The sequence below is a fragment of the Garra rufa genome, chromosome 2 (genome assembly GCF_049309525.1).
Source record: "Garra rufa chromosome 2, GarRuf1.0, whole genome shotgun sequence".
NCBI lineage: Eukaryota > Metazoa > Chordata > Actinopteri > Cypriniformes > Cyprinidae > Garra > Garra rufa.
This window is the reverse complement of record NC_133362.1, coordinates 61739511-61751196: the sequence shown is the minus strand read 5'-3', so window position 1 is coordinate 61751196 and position 11686 is coordinate 61739511. Positions and strand designations below refer to the sequence as shown.

The 11686-nt window shown below is 36.6% G+C and overlaps 1 protein-coding gene across 1 annotated transcript; it reads left to right on the top strand.

Annotated features, from left to right (window-relative positions):
* Window positions 1-1194: 1194 nt before the first annotated feature.
* Window positions 1195-11455, top strand: LOC141326023 (uncharacterized). The gene is made up of 4 exons (XM_073834732.1): window positions 1195-1424; window positions 4618-5401; window positions 10186-10291; window positions 11123-11455. Exons 1-4 carry the CDS (start codon window positions 1256-1258, stop codon window positions 11453-11455), a joined length of 1392 nt encoding a protein of 463 aa, XP_073690833.1. The 5' UTR covers window positions 1195-1255.
* The last annotated feature ends 231 nt before the right edge of the window (window positions 11456-11686 follow it).

Below are 11686 nucleotides of genomic sequence, written 5' to 3'. Positions count from 1 at the left end.
AATGTTGGCTGGGATCATGTCGATTCACATATCCATCTGGCAGCTATCAAATTCCTGTTTAAGCATTTATAAGCCATTTGATTAAGGATTTAAATATATCTGTATTTTAAAGTCTTTTAAAAAGTGTCTAAAAGGACGATATCAACAGTTACTTTCACTTTCATTAATGACGACAGTAGCACGTAATGGGTTGCCAGATCCCGGTTCTGCACATCACAGATAGCACTCTTTCATTAAAGACGTCTGATGTGCGTGTTAATATGCAAGACATAGCCTATTTATTGTTCATCCAGAATATATTTCATACACTGAAAATTTCCAGCCATTTCAGCTAAAACGTTAAACTTTCACCTGTTGAAGGAGTCAAGGAAAAAAAAGATATATGTTCTTTAAATTAGTATTATTGGACATAAAAATGACCAAACATTTTTTTACATCACTGCTTGTATAATCGATGTTAATAACTGAAAATGCATCAACATATGGGTACGAAATTCGATTTTATATACAACATTTCTATGTGTTTGTGATTTTGGAGAAGGGTGTACGAATGGGACTTTTAATTTGCTCTGGTGATGTGACGCCATAAAGACGCGCCCCGCTCTTCATCTGTTGTGATTCATCTGAAGAAAGGTTTGTAGTTTTCTGTTTTTAAATAATGCCAACTGTTAGATCAATTAAAGCGTTTTTACACGATATACAAAATAAATGCAGTATTCTTGAATGTAATGGTGTAATGTTTTATTTAGTGTTAGTTAAATAAAGCATTAGCCTTCAGTAACAGAGAAGGTGCGTCTCAGTTCTCTCTCTCTATCATGAATCAATCGTGTGATGATAAGAAGTGATGAGAGAAACTGAGAATCCGAATCATTTGAATCAAATCATTTGTGAAATGATTCAGTGATTCGATTCAGCGGCACGCAGACTACAAACGACAACAACAAACACAAACGAGTGAATCACAACCGAGAATGATTTCATGAGAGTGTAATATATTAGATATGATGTATAAATAATTACATACTAAATGTAAATTAAAAATAGCCTACCTAAATGTAAACGGCTGTGTAATTTGTATATATTTATAATCTAGTAATAAGTCTATTAACTCTCACTTTGACTGTCTAAATCTTAGATTTAGTTTGCTATTTTTTTTTCTTTCTATTAATTATTCTCATCTTAAACAGGACAAAGTGTTCAAACACAGAAAAACTCCTGAAGAATCAACAGAGATCCATGTGACACTTTTATAAAGATGGCGTTTATTAAAGAGGAGAGTGACGACCTGAAGATTGAAGAAACATTAATCAAACATGAAGATACTGAGGAACAAACAAAGATGGAGTTTATTAAAGAGGAGAGTGAAGACATGAAGATTGAAGAAACATTCAGAGTCAAGCATGAAGATACTGAGGAACAAACAGGTTGTTTTTTTATTCTCAAAGCTGAAATGAATTGTATTTGTGAATAATGTCACACAAGTGTAAAAATGTTTTGACATTTGACAGAAGTGTTGAGATCACATGACAAATACTAACACAGCCTTCGAGTGCAGCTGAGAATATCCTGCTTTCACACTGGCCATATGTTATTATAGCATCATGTATTTAAGTTGTAACAATAATATGGAATTAGCCCAAACAATATTTGAAAGTTAGTTTATTTTTGTAAAATTAAACCCAATATCTGCTTCTAATATTAAAAACATTTGATTTCTAGCACTTTAAGCAAACCTTGAAATGTGAGTAATCATATTTGGCTACTGCATGCTGTCTACATTTGTTAATTTAAAGGTATTTGGTAAGCAAATAAAACAGCCAGTGGATACTAAAGCTACATCTTAATTAATTCCCATACAACTGAAAAGTATTTGTTTTAAATTTTTCTCTGTCCACACTAGTGTTGTCAAGCATTTTCCAAAAGTTTCTCATCCACACTGAAATGTCAGAAAATGTTAAATTCGCCTTTCTGCGAATGCGTAAAAACTCATAAAAGCTCACTGAGACTGTACAAATGGAACCGATTATACATTTTCCTGCAATTCTTCTAGTAAGATCATATATTTTTACTAAAATATCTATTTTTGGTTGTTATTTTTTAGAACAAGACCATGTATGCCGATTTAGCACGTTTTACGCCGGATGCCCTTCCTGCCGCAACCCAGCCCTGAGAGTGCATTAACTCATGCAATCCCAGTGCTGGGACACACTCACTCAGTCAGGAAAGAAGATAGAACAAAATATATCAAATAAATAAATAAAGAGAGGAATTAAAGAAAATAATTCAAATTATATTAATACAATCAGGTGAATAAATTAATGACCACTGATCAGGAGCATCAGAGTGGAGCATAGTTATAAAGAGCAAGTGAATGATATAAACTGTGAGGTGATGGAAGGGGTATGTAAACAAAATGCTGTGCTTTGGCATTTGATTAACTGTACCCCACATTTTTAAAAAGTGACGTAAAAAATAAGCAAGTACTTCTGACCAGCCAAATTTACTTTCAGTATAAAAACCCTTAATTGTGAGTAAACTGTCAAATGACATCAAGTTAACTAATATTTCGTGGCCGTTTCTGATTTTTCAGTACTGTGACTTGCCGTTTCAGATTTTTGCCAATTCAGATAATAAAAAAAAAAAAAAAACCTGTAATCAAAGCATTTACAAAATTTTCTTCAGTTAGAAATAAAATATAACTGACAAAAATGAATTTTGTTTTGGAAGAATTTTTTAAACATTAATTACAGGATCGTCTCACAACAATAACTGTAATAACAAAAAGACCACTGTGTCTTTAAACAGGTAGAAATAACAATGCTAGTACTAAATGCTATTACTTGAGCATTAATGGCACATTTTTCTTTATAAAGAGAAGCATTTCTGCCTTGTCACCAGTTAATCCAGCGGTATTACACTTCGGAGCGTTCATTCACATATTTGCGCTATACGCCAATGCATACAGCGTCTTCACACACAGATGAAAATTCACGTCTCGCACGCTTTAATGACCTTCAAATGGAACATATACGCTTGCTGTAAACTATTACGCCGGTTTCACACTGCATGCGTAAGCAGCGCGTATTTTTTTCGGCGCCCATGTTAACGAATGAGAGCATTCACACCGCCTAAGTTAGCCTATTGTTCAAAACAATCACGTTAGCAAAGTTTGTGCTATTTTCTGCTTGTTTTGATAAATACAAGAATAAATAAATATGTGCTACTGTCATTAAAATGTTAATATAAAACATTTTTAAATACAGAAAAAAATCATTTTTAAAAGTGAAGATTCTGAAAGTATTGAATTAGATCCTATAATAATTTAATATAGATTTACATTTACGTTTCATTATAAACGTGGTGATTATCTCGAAGTTGGACAATCACCATAAAAAAATATGATATATACCATATGAATCTAACCATGTCATGTCAAAAAATGTCAAAGTCAGTCATCTATTACTTATCTTGTAATTTATTGTGCCTTTAGCCCCAACGGCAGGGGCGATTTGTACCACAAATACCATACTTTTTACACATTCTTTTCGTTATTGATAAGCTGTTTCTTTAATTTTAAACCAAACTGGTAATCATTAAGACCTTTGTCTAAAAATGTATTCAATATTTTAGCGTTTCTCATTTGCTACTTAAATCTACAATAAATCTCCATATCACAATTCAATACACATAACAGACAGTTGTCGGAGAACTGCGCTGCTTCTGCTCTGCTTACGTGCCGTGCACGCGCTGCTTACGTCCTGCATACGCGTGCAGTGTGAAACCGGCGTTAGATTGAAGTGAGCATATACAGTATGTTTAATTTGAAGCTGTGTGTGAAGACGCTGTATGCGGTGACGTATCGCAAATATGTGAATGAATGTTCTGAAGTGTAGTAAACTTCAACTGATTTCCCCTGCTCAGGGAGTAGGTAGCAATGTACACTATTCAGGGACCATGTCAATCGGAACAGTTCATTCACGGAGCTCACTTCTAATGAGTTGGTCATCTGAATCAGGTGTGTTAGCTAAGAGAGATGCATATTCAGCTGAGTGATGGTGTTTTAAGTGTCTTGTTAGATTTGTTGTTCCGAACGTTTTTGTGGTTGTTCCCCCCACATAGTATTTTGACTACGGTCACGATCCGGGCCGATCATGCAAAAAATTGGCCGATTTCGCTCACTAGCCAGTCAATTGGTGCATCTCTACTCTATACTTGTGTTTGATAAGATGGCTTCATTTACATAAGCACAGTGCTAACAGTCAGATATTCAAGACTTAGTTCACCCAAAAACGAAAATCAAAAATACGGTGACCCATACTCAAAATTGGTGCTCTGCATTTAACCCATCCAAGTGCATACACACAGCAGTGAGAAGTGAACACACACAATTAGGGGTCCGGTGCCTTATTTAAGGGCACCTCAGTCATGGTATCGAAGGTAGAAAGAGCACTGTTCATTCAAAATCCCCACCTTCAATTCCTGCTGGTGCGAGAATCAAACCAGCGACCTTCGGGTTACAAGCCCGACTCTCTAACCGTTAGTCAGGTGTGTTAAATAAGAGACATGCAAAACATGTAGAGCAGGGGATTAACTTGTATTGGTCTCTTTCTGCTTTAGACCTGATGCTGCTGAAAGAGGAAAGCGAAGAACTAAATGAAATAGAAGACAAATATCAGTACAAGAAACATGATTTCACTGGAGAAAATTTGTTTAGTTGCTCACAAACTGAAGAGACTACACAAAAGACAGCTCAAAAGGAAGGATCTAGAAGTAATTTCATCTGCCAACAGTGTGGAAAAATGTTCACTAAAAAAGAAAGCCTTGAAATCCATTTAAGAGTTCACACTGGAGAGAAGCCTTACACCTGCCATCAGTGTGGAAAGAGTTTCTCTCAACAGAGAAACCTCAAAGCCCACATGAGCGCTCACACTGGAAGGAGAGATTTTAGCTGCCAACAATGTGCAAAACGTTTCACAAGAAGAGGAACTCTTAATAGGCACAACAGAATTCACACTGGAGAGAAACCTTACACCTGCTCTCAATGTGGACTAAGTTTCACTCAAAATGGAACCCTTAGCAGGCACATGAGAATTCACACTGGAGAAAAGCCTTACACCTGCAAACTGTGTGGAAATAGTTACAATCAAAAAGGAGCCCTTATAACCCACATGAGAATCCATAACGGAGACAAGCCTTACACCTGCCAACAGTGTGCAAAGAGTTTCTCCCTAAAGAGAAATCTTGAAGCCCACATGAAAATTCACACTGGAGAGAAGCCTTACACCTGCCTTCAATGTGGACTAAGTTTCACTCAGAAAGGAAGCCTTAACAGACATGAGAATTCACACTGGAGAAAAGCCTTACACCTGCAAACTGTAGAAATAGTTTCAATCAAAAAGGAGCCCTTATAACCCACATGAGAATCCATACTGGAGAGAAGCCTTACACCTGCAAACTGTGGAAAAAGTTGACACATACTCAAAATTGAACTCATCCAAGGGCACCTCAGTCATGGTATTGAAAGTGTAGAGAGTGCTGTTCGTTCACAATCCCCACCTTCAATTCCTGCCGGAGCGGGAATCGAACAACGACCTTCAGGTTACAAGCCCAACTCTCTTACCATCTTAGGCCATGACTGCCTCATTAGAATTCACACAAGATAGAAGCCTTAAAGGGTTAGTTCACCCAAAAACGAAGACCTTCGTTCTTTATTCTACATTTTCATCTCTACTGTGTCACTTGTGGATGCAAGTTGATGAGAGTCCCACGATGCACGTGGCAGCACCAGCACTGACCCAGATCCAGCATTATGATGAGGAACATGTTACATGTGGAGAGACTCATGCTGTATAAAAGCTATTGAAATCTAATGATTTGCGTCAGTGGCACCACACGAATGTGTCTGAGTATACTTGTGAACGTGTATCGACAAGTGATGCATTAGAGACGAAAATGTGGAATAAAGTCTTTATTTTAGTTTTATTTGCACAGAAAAAAATACTTAATGCATCGGGAAAGCTTCTCGAGTCGGGATTTGAACACAGGATGCCCGGAGCGCAACAGGCTATCGGCACCGACAAGAGTTATGCTTTTTATGGTTGGTTTTTGGGCAGTATTGGAATGAATGTAGTAGTGAATGTAGTATTTGTTTTCCTAATGTTGTGTTAAATGTTCTATGACTGTATGTTTGTTCAGTAGGCCCTATGAAATCAGTTTTATTTTTTTGGTTATTTTTATTTTTGTTATTTTCATTTTTATGGTTAAATAAAATTGTATCAATAAAAAAAATTATGTCTAATTAATTAAAATCATGAAAATCTATACAATTTAACGTTAATTTATTAAAGGTTTAACAAAAATTACATGTTTAGAACCCTATGAAATGTTGTACTTTTTTCTTACCTTATTTTCTATTGTTACCAAATTTTTACTTGGTTAATTAAATAATTCTAATTCTTTGAATGCATACAAATGGCTTTCATTTACTCTTACAATAGGTTTGTTTTGTTTGTTTTTTTCCTCAGAAATTCTGCATTGTGTATTTACATTTTTCTATTTATCAAATAAAGGCATAAAATTAATTAATCATTTAATTAATTAAATTTGGCAAGTAATGGGGATTTAGTATTCAAATTAAAACCTGAAAGAAATATTGTGACTGTGCCTAAGTTTTATTAATTTGTCAATGGTAGTAGTATTAGTATAATGTACATTTTAAATATTAGTAATATACAGTATGTCACAAAAATGAGTACACACCTCACATTTCAGCCACCATTTTAGTATATCTTCTCAAGGGACAATACTATAGAAATTAATATTTATTATATTTTAGAGTAGTCTATGCACAGCTTGTATAGCAGTATAGCAGATTGAAAATTAACATACAACCATTATTGTTAAAATAGCTGGCAAGTGAGTACACCTTAAGTAAACTTGTCCAAAGTGTCAATATTTTGTGTTAGCACCATTGTTATATGGCAGTGCCTTAATCATCCTGGGTGTGGAATTGACCAGAGCTGCTGGACATTAGACATTTACATTTACATTTAGGCATTTGGCAGACATATGGTGCTTGTCCACTTTCTGCTTGAGGATGCCCCTCAGCTGCTTAGTAGGGTTCAGGTCTGGAGACATACTTGGCCACCCCATCACCCCAGACCATGATGCACCACCACTATGCTTGACTGTAGGCAAGACACAATTTTCTTGGTACTCCTCACCAGGTCATCGCCACACATGCTGGACACCATCTGAGCCAAACAAGTTCATCTTAGTCTCATCAGAAAACAGGACATGGTTCTTGCAATTTATGCTCTTGGACAGGTTGTCTTCAACAAACTCTTTGTGGGCTTTCTTGTGAGCCAGCTTCAGATGAGGCTTCCTTCTGGGACGACGACTATGTATATTGTGTGAGCACTGACAAGCTGACTTTCTACTTCTGCAACCTTTAATGCAATGCTGGCAGCACTCATGCATCTGTTTTTTGAAGCCAAGTTCTGCACCTGACGCTCAGAATGAGTGCTCAGCTTCGTTGATCTACCCTTGCAAGGCATGTTCCGAATGAAACCCATCTTTGAAAACCTCTGTATGACCCTGACCAGTGTAGTGTAACTTGGTTTCAGGGTGTTACTGAACCTTTAATAGCCTTGGCCATCTTTGTGGAGAGCAACATTTCTAATTCTCTAATTCTCAGAGAGTTCTGCCATGAGGTACCATGTTGAACATCCAGTGGTCAGTATGAGAGAATTCTACCTGCTCTAGTACAAGATACACAACTTTGTATTGTCCTGTCAAGCAGACAAAAACAAAAACATGATGAATAGGACATGTAGCTTTGCATGGTTAAACAACATACTGCTGCACTCAAAAAAAATAGCACTTTGGTTGAACATGATTTAATCATGGACAGTGTTTCCACATGATTCCACCACATTATCTTAACAACAATGGATGATATTAAACCAACTTGAAAAATTTGTGTTCATTTAACATGAACGGATGACATTCACTAAACATGATCTAAATACTAATTTTTAACTTGAATAATGGTTTTTATTGAACAGAAGTTAAAGTTAATGAGATATAATTAGTAATTAGTTAAGTGATGATTGATCATTATTGAAGACACCTGATGTTAATAAGCAGAATCACCAAATGAGAAAATCACATTTTTTAAGAAACCATTACAGTGGTCAGTGTTTGCATTAGTTGGGGTCTTGAGCTTAACGTTTGTAAAAGCAGACTTTGTTTGGCTGCTGTAGCAGTGTTATAACAGCCAGACAAAAGGCAATCGTGTTTTCAAGAAATGTTTGTGAAGTAATAGACCATGGGTTTTATCACTGGTTACATAAACTCTATAATTGAGAGTCGCATATATAGTCAGACAGATATGTAAAAATAAAAAAAAAAGTTTTATTAAGACACAAACATGAAGAATCTGTGTGAGAATCACAACAACGGTGACCATCAGAAAAAGCATGTTGTAGCCAATCAGAACTCATCCATGATTCCCATCATGCATTGGAGCCCTTTTAAGTCTAGGAAGAGTCACGCCTCTCAGGATGGTCTTGACCAATGAAAAAGGCTGAATTTACAAACGGGAGGTTGGAAATAATGTGGGTTTTATGACCATTTGTCTGAAAGCATGGTTCGAATGGTTGTGGCATTTTATATTTTGGATTAAAGTACGAACACACATGGCATTCTATGAGGAGGTGGCATACACCAAAGTATCATTAAATGAGCATTAGTTGGATAGGAGACACATAGTTATAGGTAGGTCACATTGACTAGTACTTCACGCATTAAGCATACATACAATAAAAAAATACAATTCCAAAGACATTATACAAGATAGTTATAGTACACACAATGACCTAAAGGATTTGTGTTCATTCAAAGAAGTTTTCCTATGAATTAGGGACGAGTCCATTTCAATGAGCATAAAGTCTTTCCTATAGGAAAGAATAGGAAAAGTTTTTCTACCTGCATTTCTTTGTGTCGTAAAACTAGTGTGATCAGATGGTTGCCCTGGCGACTGAGCTCCTTTTGGATGTTAGTCACTTTCAAGGGTTGTTTCCAGAATTCCAACATATAGCTGGCTTGTTGGTTTTAAAGATTATTTGTTATAAGTAACAAATAATAGTGTGTCTGATTGGTCAAAACATTACAACAGCCACATAATTTAATTTTAATTTAAAGTTAATCAGAAATATAATCATAACACAACTTCACCTGTTTATGTATATTGCTAAATAAATAAAAAATAAATAATAAATTTTTATTAACCCGAGTCCATTAACCCATGAGTTTCATGTTGGCTTATACAATTAAATAATAGCCTATATAATACAGTTTTGTTTCAAGCCTATGTATTTTGCGCGATAGGTGAAATTATTAACGGAAACAGCTATGCAACAATTGCTTTTTTTTTAGGGATGTCGTCATGCCGCACACAATTTTATTGGTAAAAAGCCAGTTGGATGGAGACAGCAAATTTTACAGTTTTTTAATGCATATTCTCTTTGTCAATAACAAAACATTGCAAAAAACTGGATGGAAACTTGCCTTTTGGGCGACAGAGTTGTTGTCAGCTTAGTGTTAGCAGTAGTGTGTGACCCACTGTTGCGGATCATTTACATTGTGTCACGTAGTGTGAAAAGCACAATGACCAAATGACAGACAAGATGTCATGTAGTCTGAACAGCACAGTTTTTTCGCCAATTAAGTCGTAGGTATGCCTCAACTGTGAGAGACAAAATCAAAAAAAAAAAAAAAAAAATCACATTGTATGATTTTTAAATAATTAATTTCCCTTTTATTGCATGAAATAAGTATTTGATCACCTACCAACCAGCGAGAATTCTATCTCTCACAGACCTGTTAAGTTTGTCTTTAAGAAGCCCTCCTATCCTCCACTCATTACCTGTAATAATTGCACCTGTTTGAACTTGTTACCTGTATAAAAGACACCTGTCCACACAGACTCCAACCTCTCCACTATGGGCAAGACCAAAGAGCTGTCTAAGGACACTTGGGACAATCAATGATCTTGAGAAAGGTGAGGGATCACCCTAGAACTAAACGGGAGGACCTGGTCAATGACCTGAAGACAGCTGGGACCACAGTCTCATCGGTTACCATTAGTAACACACTACACCGTCATGGATTGTAATCCTGCAGCGTGTGCAAGGTCTCCCTGTTCAAGCCAGCACATGTCCAGGCCCGTCTGAAGTTTGCCAAAGACCATCTGTATGATCCTGGAAGAGGCATGGGAGAAGGTCATGTGGTCAGATGAGACCAAAATATAACTTTGTTATAAACTCCACATGCCGTGTTTGGAGGAAGAAGAAGGATAAGTACAATCCCAAGAACACCATCCCAACCGTGAAGCATGGGGGAGGAAACATCATGCTTTGGGGGTGGTTTTCTGCAAAGGGGATAGGACGACCACACCATATTGAGGGGAGGATGGATGGGGCCATGTATCACAAGATTTTGGGCAACAACCTCCTTCCCTCAGTAAGGGCCTGTTGCCCAGCTACAGTCCCAAAACCTGAAAGATCTGCAGAAGACCTGTATAGAGGAGTGGGACAAAATCCCTGCTGCAGTGTGTGCAAACCTGGTCAAGAACTACAGAAAACGTCTGACCTCTGTAATTGTAAACCAAATACTAAGTTCTATTTTTCTAGTGTATCAAAGACGTGTTTCATGCAATAAAATGGAACTTAATTATTTAAAAATTATACAATGTGACTGGATTTTTTTTAGATTCTGTCTCTCACAGTTGAGGTGTACCTACGATGAAAATTACAGATTTCACCATTATTTGTAAATGGGAAAACTTGAAAAATAGGCAGTGTATCAAATACTTATTTGCCCCACTGTACTTGTTGAAATTCATACCAGACTTGTTAGCCCACTATTTCTTGGCAAAAGTGGACTTTGTGGAATAGGTTTTACAACCAAACCAAACCTTGAGTATCACATGAACATTCACACTGGTGAGAAGCCGTATGCATGTGATCAGTGTGAAAAGAAGTTCAGTCATAAGGGAACCCTTAAAAAGCACTTGGTGGTTCACTCAAGAGCTCCCTCTCTCAGTTTTATATGATATCAGTGTGGAATGAGTTTCTCAGACAGTGATCACCTTAAAAATCATGTAACATCTCACACTGGAGAGAAGCCGTTCATGTGCAGTCACTGTGGAAAGACTTCCTCAAACAAGACAAACCTAAATCTACACATGAGAATTCATACTGGAGAGAAGGATTATATCTGCCCTTACTGTGGAAAGACTTTCAGATTTAGAGGAAACCTTCGGGCTCACATGAGAGTTCACAGCGAAGAAAAACCTTTTACCTGCCTTTCATGTGGAAAGAGTTTCACACTTAAAGGAAACCTTACTGCTCACATGAGGCTTCACACTGGAGACAGACCTTCTGCAACCTAAGTTTCACAATCAGAGAAACCTGAAAGATCATTTGCAAACGCATTCTGGAAACACACTGACAAGTTTAGAAGGAGCAATTTTAAAAATCACTCTGAAGGCAGCGCAATACTGTGGAATAATTTTGCCATCACATATAGACCTAGAAAGGTAATTTATAAACAAGACCGTATTTCTGTTTTTATACGTAAATAGTTAAATGCAATGAAAATACACTTAAATACCCGCAAATAC